Raw genomic sequence first — 17,788 nt, 5'->3', positions numbered from 1 at the left:
AGTTAATTTTCAGACGCAGACATGCAAGACTTGTACTCGCGCGGTTTTAGGCCCGCCTCTGACAATTTAACGGAGATGTATATTATTGATTTTCTACCCCATAGTCAATATCAACGACTGGTTTGAAAAGCAAAAAGTGCTAAATTAAATGTTGTCCAAGTTTGTTTCGTTACGAAAAATAACTTGTAAATGGAGCCACATTTCATCGTACATAGTTTTGATAGGATTATGTAAAATGAGAGCGAAACAGCTGCCATGTCATACGATTTACTGTTAATTTTTTTTAAAAAAATACAGCTATCCCATGCAAATGGAGCAACTGTATTGAGAAAGTAATCAATTTTTTTTGGCATACCAGCCTTGTCACATTTCTGGTAAATATCATTATGCAGCGTCATGCCTTTCACTTGTGTCATGTAGAACCTCCGGCAGTATATTCAAGCTACATTTTCTCCTGCTTACTTTGCCACACATTAAAATTTAATTCCTTACCTCAGTAACATAATTATGCATTTCTGAGGTATCGCATATGGCGGGGCACTGATGCTCTGCACCAACTTGATCGTGTAGTGATTCATAAGCATATAAGCATATATAAGCATATATATAGTCGGAATCGGACATTGCACTTTGCTGGAAATGCCTGGTTCGGTATATAGGTATAAGAATTTTGTTTTTTTAATAATTTTGTTTTTTATTGTTTTATTTATCTATTGGACAGACTCGTCAATGAGCGCTATCAAAATGTTTATATCATATTTGTATTTACAATATCGCCCTAAAACCCATTTCTGCAAGAGGTATATTATTTGTGTGTTTGTCGCTTAACGCCGTACTCGGCAATATTCCATCCATATGGGGGTGGTCTGTGAATAAACGAGTCTTGACCAGAATATCCTGTGAATGATTGACGTCATGAGTATCAATCTACAAAATTGGGATATGACATGCATCAACCAATTCAACGAGCCTGGCCACCCAATCCCGTTAGTCGCCTCATAATTACAAGCATGGGATCTTCACGGGTCTGCAAGAGGAATACGAGTTCGCGCTATGTTTGATAATTCTCAGTTATATCATTTTCAGCGACTGGACAAAAACAACGCACTCTTTATACATAACGACACTGAACATATATTAAAACACTTTAATAACTAAAAGGTTATTAGTATACACCATATAGTATAAGACATTGTTCACAACACGCTACACATATAGTTTGGATATATAGAGTTAAAACAATGTACACACAACAGTTTACTCAAACAATGATGAAATTATTATTTGAAAGCCTTTGGAATAAATCCAGCATTTGCATGTTTTTGTTATATTCGAAATTTGAAGCATGTCCCTTGAGATGTTATGATGGCATGATACAGGTGTAGTGACATTTACAGTTTGATACGTGCATCACCTATACATGCATCTAATGTTTTGCTCTCAAATAAGATAATGGTTTAAATGCAGTTCTTAGTATGCTGTAGCTTTGGTCATGTACTGAATAAACATAGGATAATTCAATACCAAATATAGCACTATCAAAGAGGCACTAATCACACAAATGGTTAACTACTTGGTGGAGGTTTCTTGTGGACTCTTCGTACGGGAAAATGAGGATGACATTTAAAACCATCATGTAGTCTAAATGTAAAAGTATGAATGGTATCACAAAGTTTGTTCTGAAAATACACGTTAATTGCCGTAATGAAGACACATGCTCTGTTCCTCACCGTCATGGAATGTGAATGGACGGGTTACTGCCCATGCATGAAAGGTTCTTGTCCTCATTAACTTCAGGCAACGGTTTCTTGAAACACTCGTTCCTGTCGAAGTGAAGGTACGTGACGCAATGGAGTGGCTACCCCGCCGATGTAGGGTGAGGCGTCTCCGTATACCCTTTCGGAGGCGGGAGGAGAGTCTATCCCGCCGATGTAAGGAGGGCTGTCAAGCTTGATGTCACTCATGCTGCACACCATTATTGGCTCATTCCTGAGACTGGCATATTTACCTGTCTGATCCTCGGGGTTAGCGGGTCCCCAACTGTCTGTAGGGCTGAACGCTTTGAGCTGAATGGCAGAACATAGTTACAATAAGATTGGATGTATTCTCCGAGTGTATGAGTTCATCAATCGATAACGGACAGGATGAACTACCTCGGAAATGAATTGATTTGACTTTGCCACCGGTGGGGCAGGATACGCTCATCTTTCGCGAACACCGGGTGTCATCACCGTTTCATAGTGATTCATAAAACACATTCCATGCTATTCTGTCGAGTGAGAGTTGGATTTATCGCCGCTTTTAACAGTATTTCAATTATATCACGGCGTGTCAGCTTAATGTGGGAGGAAAGCACGAAGTGATGCAGGTCTCAGACGTTTACCACTTCGGCGAAACCCACGGGTAAGGTGCTGACAAACCTAGAAACATAATCGGGGCGAACCGGGCTTTTCAGTCGAAATGTACAACTGTTTGCTTATTCTTATTACCCTGGGTAGGATTGTGTCGCTTTCATTTTTGATAAATACATTGGTTGTGCTCTTCTGATGTTAAACCGAATGTCAGGGTTAGTTATATCAAGGTGGTCTTCAGTCTGTCCTGTACGTAATAATATGTTAGACTACTGCTTGACGGGGGAAACACGTTGATATAATACAATACACAATGACCCAGGTCACATCACCTACTTTATTATATAGATATAGATAACACACAGTCAGTATTACTAAAATACCTTACAATCAGGTTTGTTTCTTGTTTACCGACGCACTCGGCAATATTCCAGCTATATGACGGCGGTTTGTTGATAATCGAGTCTTGACCAGACAATCCAGTGATTGACATCATGAGCATCGATCCACGCCTGAACAACCGATCCATATAGTCTTCTCCTACAAGCATAGGCTGCTGGGGATCTATGAACTAACCCTTGTCCCCACGGGGTAAAGCTACCCAACAATATAATCACATGGAAAATGTGGTTGACTTCTCATGGGGAGAATGTGAATACTTCCTATAACTTAACTGAAGGTCATGAAAGCTAATGTTGTGGCTCGTTTGTCAGTCGTGCGTCGTTAACAACTCCCCAGAAACCACTGGACCAATGAATCTAAAGTACTAAAGGAAGCAGTTTTTTGCCCGTTTAAACAACATTCCATGTTTCACAGACTGATGCTGTTGTAATGTCGAGGAACTACCTACCTATGGTTTGAAGTCCAATAACGGACGTCTGAAGCGGACTGTAGAAATAGGCGCATGCGACTCCGTTGTAGTAATCACAATGTAGTCTTCACAAAACAATGAATCCATATAAGTGAGCGAGTTGGATTTGACGCCGCTTTTAACACCATTCCAGTTATATCACGGCGTGTCAGCTTAATGTAGGAGGAAAGCCCGAAATGATGCAGATCTCAGACGTTTACCACTACGGTGAAACCCACGAGCACGGGTATGGTGCTGACAAACCTAGAAACATAATCGGGGCGAACCGGGATACGAACCCACAATCATAGGTTTCTGGCGTGCCCAAGGGCCACAACTCTGCACAGCAATAGATCCTTGGAAGGGGCTAGTTGTGAATGGACGTACCAGATCGGCGGTGGTTTGAAAATTAGATTGCATATGCAATGTCGGCAATATGTGAAGAACGAATTTTGTGCATCACAATGGATTATATGCAGTGGGAAATTCGATGGATCTTGTTTGGACATGAGAGAATATTTGTAGCAAGAAGTAAGACTTTAATTGTAATCACTGACACTGTTTCTTGATTATTGTGTCTAATGGGATGTTTGATTAGACTGGAGGAAATATATCGTTTTTAAATGTAGTGCGATTACTCTTTTTTATGTATTGAGACTCTTGTAACAATATGAAATTTAAGACATGTGAAGTTAGTTATGGGACTCAAAATCAGGTTTCATTGTCTGCGGCACTTTAGGTTTTGACCTGCATTAACATGTGTACTTTGACCATACTGACAGCCGAAACTACATATAGTCAGTATTCAGTCATATCTGTTCAAAATTTAATGATATTTGGCATATGTGCAATTAGTAGTGGGGTTCAACATATGTGGTATTTTAAAATGGTATGTCTTTGGACTTTTGCCCTGGTACATGTGAAGTTGGTAGTAGAGGGTCTCAATATTATAGGTTTCGTTTTTGTGCGATATTTTAAAATGTTACCTTGCTTTGTACATGCATTAAATTCTCTCAAATGAAATTCACAGACTGGGGAAGCCGAACTTTGCCATGCATGTTTCTCCTTATATGATATGGTGTTCAAATAATTTGCATTTTAGTGTTAAAGTACTCATGGAAATGAAAAAAAACTGTTTTGTGGGATTTAATAATAGACACAAAGCATTACGTAGATGTAAATACGAAATAACAAAACAACTGGAAAAGTTCTAGTCTGGATTTGCTAGTTTTATCTCAGTGCACAATACAAAATGTACTTTACAGGAGGTAATTTGTAGGGAATTTCAACATTCAAAAATAAAACTAAGTCCAAATTGACATGGCAGGAACAGGCTATAGGCATTATGCAAATTAGCCAGGAAAAAAAGTTATCAAAACAATAAAAATAACAGCTATGTTTATGTACATAATAATGACATGTAAGTTGTTTTTTGAGAAGGGAATATGTTACTTTTAGGTTCTGATATTTTGACGATGATTCACTGTCCCACAATGCCACTCACAAATCACTAACCACTGACAGATCACATGCACTTGGGTTTCAAGCAACTGTTTTCACCTGTCGTCAAGGTGTCATAGGTCATGGATATTCACCTTGATCTACTAACACCTGGTTATGCTCAGTTTCACCTCAGTTTCACAACAGTCTGTTCTGTTCATATTTTTACACACTTTTACGTGTTTGTATTTGTGGCAAGGCCCAATTAGTACTAATTGAGTTGTTTGAATATTTATATATTTTGTATTTTAACTGCATTTATTTAAAATCTGAGATCGTGTATTTTTCATTTCCGTGAGTACGTTAGTTAATAGTCCGATATATTTTTGCTGAAAGTGCCATTTAAAGGGTCGAATACATATCCATGTGATTAACAGTGTACTATTTCGTAATGTGTACTATGATTGAACTGTAACTTTCTCCAGCTGACGCTCCAACTCACCGGACCAAGTCTGCACACTTGTATAGCCATGACGAGGAGTATCATAGCAACAGGGGCGACAACCATGCACCAGCCAATTCCCTCCGTCCATGGTGGAAACTCGTAGTCTCCATAGTTGGCGGGGGCATACTGTGTGGCTGACACGATAACGATGAACTAAAACACATTTTAGACAACGATTACTTTTCTAAAGGCTGTAAAATTGGTATTTGAAGAGTAGGAACATAGAAAATATGAGATATTCGAGGCTTGCGTGTGTTAAGAGCACTTAGTACATTAGCAGCAGATATAAAACTAAGTTATTCATGTGTACATTCTGTATGGACTATAAGTATTGGACTCATTATACAGTTTAAGTATTCTTTGCATTATGGAAAGCTTCATTTACAGCTTTACGTTACTATGTAGAAGCCTATTTATTGTTCAAATAGGCGAGCTGTTGGCGACTTTGCAGGATATATATTGCTGATGAAGGAAACAAAAGTGTCCACAAGAGTTTCAACGCTTACAATGATGATGACAGGGGCCAGGAAGACCCAGTTGATGACCCAGTAGGGGTTGGGCTTGTGGCCAATCATCATCTCGATGTCCTCCATGAACGGGAACAGAGTTTTTCTTCCTTCTTGTTGTGGCCAGAACCAGCCAACCAAAGCTTCAACAACAATGTGTTAATCTTACGGTTTTATATCACCAGGATCCAGGGCTAATTTGTGGAAATGTTGGCAGACTCATGTAAATAAAAAAGTGATAAAAGCATGTCCAAAATAACGCTTCATAGCGGAAATATTCTTCGGATATACAGGTTGTTACATTACTTTTGAGACTATCGAGTATGTTTTTTCTACCAAGATTTCAAAGAGCGTCATACGACTCTGGCTCAGAAGTTATTTGATCAGGGTTACAACATTCAAGGCCTCAGTAAAACCTTCCAAACTTGACGCATCAGTGACAAAAATGGTTGACCATTTATTCTCGTCTTCAGGTGAACAATTGACTTGACTTTGCATGTGTTCGTGATAGTGCCACCGGCGGGACAGGATACGCTCACCTTTTCGAGAACACCTGGTATCATCTCGATTTGATAGTGAGTCATAAACACATGTTGTGATAAAGTAGGAATTGTACAATCGACTGTGTTCAGCAGATATTTCTTATGAATATGGAAAGGTTTTTTTTGCCTTCATCTAGTTACAAACATATCTACACAATCGAGACACCCTAGTCACCTTACTGGTACAGACTGATGCCCATTTCTTGTGAACCGCACAGACTGGTGCTACGATGACGAGACGATAGTGCATGTGTGGCATGGTCCATTTATATGGTCACCTGTAACAATATCGTGCACGTGGCTGCCATCTGGGTAGATGTTACGCATGTGCCCTGTGTGCAAAGACTTCCGATCTCTAACCATCACATATTTACGTGTCCCTAGCATATGTGGCGCCGGCTTTAAACAAATGCGACTGCGGAACTTCATGTACCAGAAGGTCAACGCAACATGATTACATACTTGATTTTACCAAACAATAAGAATACTATACTTACGATAGACATACATGAGACAAATTATCTCCGCCAGAGCCACCAGCATCAGGTTGTAGCTGCCACAGTACCAGTCCATCAGTGTCAACATGTAGATACCACCCTGGAGAAACCATTGTTTTAACGTGACGTTCTAAACAATAAGTCCATTGCCCAAACACCTATCTGCTAATTATAAGTAGCTTAGCGCAAGTGAATGAATTACTTGAATTCTATATTTTACCTGACTACGAAATGTGAGTGCCTACCCCTCCGCAGCTGTGGAAGACATTGCCATCATTGTCATACCTATGGTGTATATAGCAATATATATATATATTTGAAGCCGTTGTACATTGTTACTTTGATAAGTTTGTTTGTTATTTGACGCCGCACTCCGTAATATACCAGCCATATTCTGTAGAAAATTCCTCTGTCTAGTGGATATTTTATAGAAAATGTTTCTGTCCCGGGGGATATTCTATACAAAGTTCCTCTGTTCCAGGGATAATGCATACAATATCAGTCGCTAGAGGTATATTTTGCATTTAAACAAGCTGCGTAAGGAAATGTAAAGTCAAACAAGACATGTCTTCTTTATATTGGAGTGGATTGAACTTTCAACGTTTGTATCTGCAGCCAAGTGAGTGAACCATAAAACGGCAGTTGCGCTGGTAAAGCACAATATTTTTAAGAATCACCTTTCCAAAAACATGTATGCCTTCAAGAGATATTTTACGTTCGTTTTTTACGGGTTCTGTAAGTTTGAAACAATTTTTTTTGTTAAATATTTGTTTCCGATTTTTCTTTCGGTCTTGATTGAGAATGACCGAGTGAGTGAGTTGGCTTTAACATCACTTTGAATAGTATTCTAGTTATATCCCAGCCTATCAGCCTTATGCAGGTCTCAGAAGTTTATCACTTTGGTGAAACCCACGAGCAAGGACATGGTTCTGACAAACCTAGAAACATAATCGGGGCGAACCGGGATACGAACCCACAATCATAGGTTTAACGACTGGACCATGCTTAATAAACAAGGAAGAGCGAAATTTGGATGGGCCCAGGCGATGTTGATAAATGATGCTGTGACCTTTACCTTTGTGACTTGAGGCAATCCAAGCAGAAAACCAATGAGACAACAGAAGGCGGTGAAGGGAGTTTTATGTGTTCTCAGGAAACGTGGGAAGATGTCACTGATGCCGCTGATCAACGTCTCCATCATGACGAACTATGGTATGTATACAAGAAAACACAATGTACCAACAAATAGAAGCTAAAGTACTGTCGGAAATGCTAGACAAATGCTGTTTGCCTGTTAAAAAGGGATAAAAAAAATTCAAAGACTGTTGTTATTGAAATATCGAGTAACTACCGATCCTAAAATGACAAAAGGACAATGCGTTTGTTTTGTCAACAATGCTCCCATAATGTATGTTACCTTACTTGGAAATGTATACAAGTTCTTTACACTTTAGAGAGATAGAGGGGAAACACTTATTTATTTAGGTATGGTGAATTACCGAACTTCCCAAACTATGGGGTTTTCAATTCACACCAAGTCTTCCGTATGATAAATAAAACAAAACAGGTACAGGGGTGGTCTCAAAAACAAAACCGGGACGTAAAAAGATATTAGACAGCTTTGATACAGGGTGATTAGGCGTAAAGTGTACAAGCTTTATGAGCAGAAGGTAACCCTGATCATGACTTGCAGTAGAATTTGGGAGGAATACAAATAATGTTTCCCGGACTGCACAAACTATTGCTCTCCAAGAGATGGGATTTCGATACACTTCGCGTGGCGATGACTTAGCAGTTTTCAGGGGAAAATATTCCATCCTGTCGATGAGGTCACATTATCTCCGGACCATTCATAACTATCCCAGTCAGGGCGTCCAGATAAATTACCTTGATGAATCATTCCAATGACTACATGTGGCTATCTGCAGATGATGACGTTGTAGTAGATGGACACCAATGGACAAAAATCACCCAAGGTACCATCAGGTAAAGGTAATCGTGTCATTATTTTGCACAACGCAAACCCATGATATGAGTCTTATTGGATCGATGTGTTCTAGTTTTCGAGGCGAAAAAAAAATGGTGATTTTCATAAGGAAGTTTTAGGAGGTGATGTGTTCATAGACTGGTTTGAACATCAGCTATTGTCCATTTTAAACAACGACAGTGTCATAGATAACGCCAATTAATATAACGTCCGGGAATCAGATGCTGTCGCACCAACCCTGAGTAGTCTGAAGGCGACCAAACAGGAATATATGACATACGACTCCAGACCATCTGAAACGAAAGGTCAACCCATGGAGAACATTAGGCTGAATAGGAACCCTGTAAAGTACAGGACATGTGCGGTCACGATGTCTTACGTACGCCAGTCAGACATTGTAAGCTCAAACCTGTTGTGCCTTTCTTGGCTAAGTGTAAAGGGTTCGTGCAGGACATAACACAACATTCAAACGTACAGAGGAGATAAGTGCTACCTCAAGAAACCATCTGTAGAACAACAAATACTTCTTGATTCCAAAGCCGCAACCTTCCAATACCCAACCGTTTCATAGCTTTTAACTATTCCATCATGTTTCCAAGGAAATATAATGCAGTATATTATCCTAAATTGCTAACCAATCAACGCACATGTCAATTAAGTACAATAACAGCAATATTTTGAGACCACCTCCAACTCATGTGACATTTAGGCCTGTGAGAATGCACGGGACGGTGTGAGGTCATCGCACCGGGACAGGTGTTTGGTAATTAACTCAGGTTACAGGCCGTCTCATACATGCATTACAACACACGAATATTTGCTAAGTCTATCATCATTTTACCTGTAAAAGTACATTTTAAGGGTAATCACAATGCCAGTTAGGACAGGCTAGATTAGGTCAATTTGCGTTATTTTGATATATGCTCTATTTATAGTGCAATGACTCGTATTTATTAACAGAAACCAGAAAAGCATTTTTCTAGCATTTCCGACTGTACTCTAGTGCATTGGGGGCAGTCACTTTTCGATTTCACAATTTACTGCTGATAAGACATTCATAAACTTCAAATAAGTTTAATTTGTTGTTTAACGCCGCACTCAAATATTCCAGCTAAACGACGGCGTCACGTAAATAACCAGAGTATTGATCTATCATCCCTTCATTAAATATTGAAAACCCTCAATCATGACCACCTGACTGTCCAAGCCGAGGGTCAGCAACATAAAGAAGAACAGGAAGGCCCACAACGACGACATCGGAAGTTTTGCAAGGCCTTCTGGGTAAGCAATGAAAGCAAGGCCGGGTCCTGAAACAAAGAACAAACTGCTGGCGGGACAGAAGAAACCCGTGATCAGTGGAAAGGTTCAGTGTGGCAACATGGGCAGCGAGTTCTGCGTTATATAAAGAGTGAGTGAGTGAGTTTGGTTTAACGCCGCTTTTAACAGCATTCCAGTAATATCGCGGCGTGTCAGCTTAATGTGGGAGGGAAGCAGGCCTTAGACGTTTTCCACTACGGTGAAACCCACGAGCACGGGTATGGTGCTGACAAACCTAGAAACATACTCGGGGCGAACCGGGATTCGAACCCACGATCATAGGTTTCTGGCGTTCCAAAGGGACGCAACTCTGTACAGCGGCGCCTTAGACGACTGACCGGGCCACCCGGGCCACCTGGGCCACCCGTGCCCCCCTTTATATAAAGAAAACATATCACCTTGGTCGACCACGCTCTCCACGTCCTGGTTGGTGGTGTGCGCCATGAAACCCAGGAGGGAGAAGATGGCGAAGCCCGCGAACACACTGGTGGCACAGTTGATGATGGCGACGATGACAGCATCCCTAAAATCACAATATTTGTAAAAAAAAGATGAAATATGTGTAATTAAACTCGGTTCATGTCACTGTTCATGCGATGGATAGTACTGAATGTGTACAAAACGTTAAAAGGCAGTATGTGGTGATGCCCCGTTCTGATTTAAGATGAAGACGATTGCTGATCCCCTTGTCGCCTCACCGTTCACAGTTGTTCCTAAACTTGTTGAAACTGGACATGGTCAACAATCCACCGAACCCAGCTCCCAGGGAGTAGAAGATCTGCGTGGCAGCATCTCCCCATACCTGTCCGACAAACACTCACATCATATCAAACAAGTCCACATAATTTGCAACAGTACTCTTTTTGTGTGTGTTTTGTTTGCACTCCAGCGTTCCATAGTAAGTTGTTTGTTGCATGGGTTCCTGAAGACCTGTTCTACACCGGATCTTTACGGGTCATATATCATGTCAGGTGTTTTAATGACAGAGAACCAATAAATACAAATTATGATCAATTTTTTTTCCAAATAAAAATCACGACTACAAATTAGGTTTGACCAGTTATTCCTGTCCGTCACCTTGGCCTCTGTCAACCTGTGGATCTGTGGGGTCATGTAGAATGTAATGCCCTTCTCGCATCCCTCTAGAGTCAGGCCCCGGACCAGCAAGACCACCAGGATGATGTAGGGGAAGGTTGCAGTGAAGTACACGACCTGGGGGATAAAAGGTCAGATTCAATTTGTACTACTTTGACGCAAAACATTTCCACTAATGTAAAGTCACAGAGTCTGCCCCTAAAATCCAATTCAACAGAAGGCAATACTGGATGGATACTCAAATACAACATTCCTGCCAGATAGGAATCCAGTTTGGGTCTGTACGTATACACCTAAGAAACTGTTAACCATCATCAGTTTAATTAGCGATTGCTGGAAGAGTATCAAACGAACATATTTCAGTTATGTCGATCTGGAATTTTGTATCGAGATTAGATATTGTATCGGCTACAGATTGTATCGGCTACAGGTACAGATGTTGTTTTTACTTCCAAGTATGAGCCTGATTTTTTAAAAGAAAGAAAAACACCTTGCAACAATGTCATTTCTGTGTGGTCGCCAATTTATTTTATTTTCAATAGTCTGAAGATTAATTTTTATTTTCAAGACTTTTTGGGGGGTCCAATTTAATTTTTGGATAAAATCCTAGCTCCCCTCCCCCCAGATTATCAAATGGTCGCTCCCTTAGAACGTTACAGAATCGGCAAAACTCAAACCTTGCCAGAAGACTTAACTCCCTTCATGATGCACAGGAAGATAATGGTCCAGGCAATCAGTAGACAGGCGACGTTCTTCAGACTGATGCTTCCCATGTCTTCAAACCCATCGGCTTCGTGAAGACGCAGGACAGCGCGTCTAAAAATTCAGATATAGAACCATTAATGGTATTTTATGCGGTATTCATCAAGCTAAGAGTTTTCGGTTGACGATCACTTCCATGTTCATAAGACATTTCTACTGAAAGCAGAGTCCATTGAACGTTTCCGACTATATCATTAGCATGTGTTTATGAATCACAATTAAATAGTGAAGATGTCAAAGGAGGCACACGTCACAGGTACCCGTCACCAAGCACCCGTCACAAGCACCCGTCACAAGCACCCGTCACAAGCACCCGATACCAAGCGAGGTCACAGCAGGTCATTTACAAAATTCAATCAGCAGACAATGTGACCTCAAAGGCTCTGACGACAACTACGGACACAAGGGGAATATTGTTATCATGACCCTCCAATCATAACCACTCATTCCCAGTAATCGGTACTGGGGGCACCATATCTGATGCTGCAGCCAGGGTTGGTGTCACTGACAAAACCACTCACTCCCAGTATTCTGCGCTGGGGGCAACATATCTGATCCTGCAGGCCTTGTTGACGTCACTGAGAACCATGGATGAGTTCAGCTGGGCGGGGTCAGTGAACGTGCTGTTGTACGTGCTGGAGAAGTTCCCAAGGAGATCGCCCACACACGTCACGTTATACAGTTGGCCTGAAAGGACAAGCACGGGAATAGCTTTCAGAATGTCTACATCTGGTCAAAGATAAGATGTTCGATCATGTACATGTATGAGGTCAGATGCTCTTTAATTATTGAGATCAAGGTGAGGTGAGATTATTGCACTTATACAGCGACGTGCATACATGTGTGTGGCTGCTTGAACTAGTCCGGACTAATGCCGATTTATAGTGCTAGCTCACCGAGATACAATGCCGCAGTTTAACATGAATACCCAACTCAGACACAGCATACTGATTCCTAGCCGACCAGTCCTTGTTTTAGCCCCTTAATGCCGAGCGCCAGACAGGGTAACAACAAGTATTATTTTTTAACGTCTTTTGGTATGACGCGGCCGGGGATCAAACCCCGGACCTTCCACTCTCCGGGCGGACGCTCTACCACTAGACCACGGAGGCGGTCTAATGAGATCAAGAACGTCAATAATTAAACTTGAAAATTATGCAATCTTATATGATTTCGAGATCCCAGGATAATATTGTTGTGTACTTACTGTAAAGTATTTCCATTTTTGTTGTTTCATCCAAGGTATTGAGTGTTGGGTAGGGCTCCGACCTACATGAGTCGGTGTTCCAGGGATTGCCACACGACGCCCACGGTACCGTCGTATCCAGGCTGACGAAGCTGACAAACATGTAGTAGATGGCGTACATGATGATGACGTTGTAGTAGATGGACACCATGCCGCTGATGGTCACCATTGCAAACCCGATACCTGGAATATGTTTGTGTATCCAAAAGGGGCATTTACAAAAGGGATATGTTTGATTATGTCCACTGTTAGTCGTTATGTAGAATACAGCAAATGTGGTCAATGTAATTTCTGATGGCGATCTGTGTTGATATATTGCTAAGTGTTGATTATACAATCTTACAGGGATGTCCAACAACTATCAATGACCACGTTGGACATTGTATCAGAGGCGACTAACGGGATTGGGTGGTCAAGCTCGCTGACTTGGTTGATGCATGTCATCGTACGTATCCCGTGTTAATCACTGAATTGTCTGTGCCAGACTCGATTATTTACAGACCGCCGTCGTAGAGCAGTAATATTGCTGAGTGTGGCGTTAAACAACAAAACAAACAACTTACCATGGAATGCTGGGCTGACCTTCCACACTGTGATTGGCCCCTCGGAGGCGAACTGACCCACCGCCAGCTCCAGGAAGAATAACGGCAGACCAGCAACCACCAACATGATGACATACGGGATGAGGAACGTGGCTGTAAAAAAAACGTGCTTCAAAATAATATATTAAGCTGTTGTTTCATGTGGTACAGGCAGTCATTGACCTCCAGTGACGTCATCCTATTCTTCTCCAATTGGGTTAAATCTCAAACAGGGATGTAATAATATCCTAGGACTATACATAATATCCCAGGAATTTTATTAATTCAACTTATGTTTATATTGTAACATATAAATGCATCTTGCTAGAAATTTATTTTCTATTTGAACTTAATTTTATGAAATGTAAGATCAAATGACAAACGGTTTCTTTATATTCCCGCAGACCGAACATTCTACTTTCGTGTCTGAAGCCATAGGCGCTGATAAACCATAATGCGTTCAAGTACCTGTACGCCAGTAACAAATATTTTACGGCCGTTTCCTAAGGTTCATGGAACGCATGTTTGAAACAAACATGTTGATAAATGTTTAAAGTTTCATTTTGCGGTTTATGATTTAGATAAAACATTTACCATCGTTTTTTTATGAGATTTAACCTCGGGGACAGGTAAATACCCTCTGACATGTTTTATCCCACACGAATAATATATATCTGAAATTTAAATACAAACAAAGGGTTGTTTGAACGACTTGAATCCAACTTGCTGGGACTGCCAGCTTGCCAGAGGCTAGCCTAGTTAACGGGTCTGATCTTGATTTAATATTAACACGCATAGCGCTTCTGGGTTTCATTGAACAAACCATCAACGCAAAGATGTTTAACACTGACCTCCTCCATTCCTGTAGCAGAGGTAAGGGAACCTCCAGACGTTTCCGAGACCAACAGCGTAGCCCACACAGGACAGCAGGAACTCGAACCTGCCTCCCCACGACCCCCGTTCTTCAGTCTTCTTCTCTCCCTAGAGACAAGAACGTGAAGGTGTATGCCACCACTGCATTAATTACAACGTCCAGCAAAGCATATAGGGTCTGGAATAGACAAGTCCTGTCTGAGATTGAGAGTCTTCCGTACTGCTGTCAGTAGCCATTGTGTCCACCCGGTCCTCTGTGGTGCATGTGGGACAGGGTACCTCGTCTGTCCCTGAATCAGCATGAGTTGAAGATGGGCGTTTTGATACATAAGGTTTTACACCGCCCTTATAAACTATGACTACTTTTGCCTATGGAATTGTAGATATCTTTCTATCGCGTAATAACCTCTTGGGAGGTTTTACTTTTTTCCAAGGAAGACCTCATCCCGCGTGCGAGGTTTTACCTTTTCCAATGTAAGAACTGGTATGAGGTTTGTTGTTTTTACGCCGCACTCAGCAATGTTCCTGCTATATAACGGCGGTCTGTAAATAATCGAGTCTGGACCAGACTAGTGATTGACATGAGCAATTGGGATCGATGACATGCATCAAGAAAGTCAGCGAGTCTGACCACCCGATCCCGTTAATCGCCTCGTACGACAAGCATAGTCGCCTTTTACGGCAAGCATAGTTGCCTTCTACAGGAAGTATGGGTTGCGAAAGACCTGTTCTACCCCGGATCTTCATGGATCCAATAAACATTGATTGATTGATTTGATCGGACCGTTGTGCTCGCTGATTGCAGATCAGCTTAGCAACGTACAACAGGCATAATCGTGGCCATATGCCGCTTATATCATGGTGGCTTGTAAATAATAGAATTTGGACCAGGAAAAACAGTGACTGAAACCACGAGCAACGAACCATGCAAGGCCACTATGTGTGAGCACTCGATCCACATTGATCGCCTCTACCGACCAGCAGTTGGTAGATAAGTGAGTGGGTTGGGTTCAACGCCGCTTTTAACAGGATTCCAGTTGTATCACGGCGTGTGAGTTTAATGTGGGAGGAAAGCCCGAAGTGATGCAGGTCTGAGACGTTTACCATTTGGGGAAACCTACAAGCACGTGTATGGTGCTGACAAACAGACACATAATCGAGGCAAACCGGGACTCGAGCCCACAATCATAGGTTTATGACCAGGGGACGCAACCCTGCACAGCTAATTGCGGCGCCTCAGACGACTTGGCCACCTGTGCCGCCTACATTTCAGTCGGCATGTCTGTACGGAACTCCGTTTTGCTGTTATGATGGGATCAATTATTGCTGAGATTAATCTTTGGCCTGTTTAAACATGTCAAGACAATGGTCATGCATATTCTGAGATAACTACCTGTTCTAGGAGCGTGTGATGATAACTTTGCGTCATGACGAACGGATGCACCGGTGTTCAGTATAGCACATGTGGCGCTGTGCAGTGGACAGGTCATGTGACCAGCAATCACTAAGAATCACGAGCTGCATGAGCCAAGAGCCCGGATACAGCTCTGTGAAACCAATGTATGGTAGCCTTGTTGGGCTATAAAGCTATAAAATAATAACACCAGCAAAAATGGGTACTAGGTACTCTATTGTGATCCTTAGAGCAAGCATACGACTCATTTCATGGCAGTGTCTTGTTTTTTTTAAATTGTTATGAAATACATTTTAACGGTACAACACAAACAAATTTGATTATTTACTTATTTGATGTTACACTATTGACCCATCCCTTCTTGACCGCCTCCGTGGTCCAGCGGTAGGGCGGCCGCCTGAAGAGCGGAAGGTCCGGTGTTCGATCCGCGGTCGCGTCATACCAAAAGAGTGAGTGAGTATGGTTTTACGCCGCTTTTAGCAATATTCCGAACCCGGGTCTTCGGCGTGACGAGCTAACGCTTTAACCAATAGGCTACCCGACCGCCCCTCATACCAAAAGACGTTAAAAGATGGTACTTGTTGTTACCCTGTCTGGCGCTTGGCATTAAGGGGCTAAAACAAGGACTGGTCGGCTCGGAGTCAGTATACTGTGTCTGAGTTTGGTATTCATGTTAAACCGCGGCATGGTATCTCAGTGAGCTAGCACTATAAATCGGCATCAGTCCGGAATAGTACAAACAGCCACACACACACACACACACACACACACACACACACACACACACACACACACACACACACACACACACACACACACACACACACACACACACACACACACACACACACACACACACACACACACACACACACACACACACACACACACACACACACACACACACGTGCATACACGTAGCTATATAAGTGGAATAATCTTGGACGCGACGTTAAACCCCATTTCACCTCACCTCACCCCCATCAGTTCCTCCTTTACACCCCTATCGACACACACAACCATGATACCTCTGTTGCTAGTAGCGACGTTAAACTTAACCTACTCGCTAATTTAATGTTTTTGTTTAATGTTATCTCTCAAAGTAAACATGTTTGCCGACCCGTGAAGACCCGGGGTAGAATAGGCCTTCAGCGACCCATGCATGACGTAAAAGGCGACTAACAGGGTCGGGTGGTCAGGCTCGCGCGCTGACTTGGTTGATGCATGTCATCGATCCCAATTGCGTGGATCGATGCTCATGATGTCAATCACTGGATTGTCTGTACCAGACTCGATTATTTACAGACCGCCGTCATATAGCTGGAATATTGCTGAGTGCGGCGTTAAACAACAAATAAACAAACAAACAATATGTTTGCCGATTCATTGATGCGTGCAACAGAAGGAGTTTTAATGCCTAAATTTTTAGGGGATTTGGAGATAAATATGTTCATATGAGCACTAAACATTTTAATTATTACCTACAATAATCAATTTGCTTTGACGTAAGACAAATCAGCAGAAGGATGTCAGATTATGAGTGTCATACGACCCAGATTTTCGAACCGATCTTAATCCTAAATTATCGTAGGTTATCGCAAGGAAATCGAAGACTGTCGCATGCAATCATCATGTCTTGGCTTAATCACAAGACTTTTTGCATGCAATTTCAGGTCATCATAGGTAATCATGACAAAGTTTTTGTACATGTGACTAGCGTGCATGATTCTGAAAAATCCATGGCACTTTTGTTTTAATGCATTTTTATGGTGCTAAGGAATTCGCATATATATTGCACTGACATTAATAGTAGCACATGGAA

General features: G+C 41.7%; 1 protein-coding gene across 1 annotated transcript; it reads right to left on the bottom strand.

The window, feature by feature from the left end:
• Positions 1-1,793: 1,793 nt before the first annotated feature.
• On the bottom strand, positions 1,794-15,981 carry LOC139449658 (sodium- and chloride-dependent glycine transporter 1-like). Its single transcript, XM_071231139.1, has 15 exons — positions 15,946-15,981; positions 14,531-14,660; positions 13,662-13,793; positions 13,060-13,281; positions 12,374-12,539; positions 11,768-11,906; positions 11,073-11,207; positions 10,694-10,797; positions 10,394-10,518; positions 9,873-9,985; positions 7,767-7,898; positions 6,692-6,791; positions 5,653-5,795; positions 5,144-5,299; positions 1,794-2,066 (listed from the first exon to the last, which is right to left on the bottom strand). The coding sequence occupies exons 1-15, from the start codon at positions 15,979-15,981 to the stop codon at positions 1,794-1,796; spliced, it is 2,106 nt and encodes a 701-aa protein (XP_071087240.1).
• Positions 15,982-17,788: the final 1,807 nt, after the last annotated feature.

This window comes from Haliotis cracherodii, unplaced genomic scaffold, assembly GCF_022045235.1.
Source record: "Haliotis cracherodii isolate W230 unplaced genomic scaffold, xgHalCrac1.p SCAF_8, whole genome shotgun sequence".
Classification (NCBI taxonomy): Eukaryota; Metazoa; Mollusca; class Gastropoda; order Lepetellida; family Haliotidae; genus Haliotis; species Haliotis cracherodii.
Note: the sequence above shows the minus strand (reverse complement) of the source record. Positions and strands in the feature narration are given on the sequence as shown.

Excerpts from the sequence above, each read along its gene's own strand:
- LOC139449658 (XM_071231139.1), bottom strand. The coding sequence starts at position 15,981 with ATGACGCAAAGTTATCATCACACGCTCCTAGAACAG. Across the intron at positions 13,282-13,661 it reads GGTCAGCCCAGCATTCCATG|GTATCGGGTTTGCAATGGTG; the intron begins GTAAGTTGTTTG and ends AACATATTCCAG. Across the intron at positions 12,540-13,059 it reads AAAAATGGAAATACTTTACA|GCCAACTGTATAACGTGACG; the intron begins GTAAGTACACAA and ends TTGTCCTTTCAG.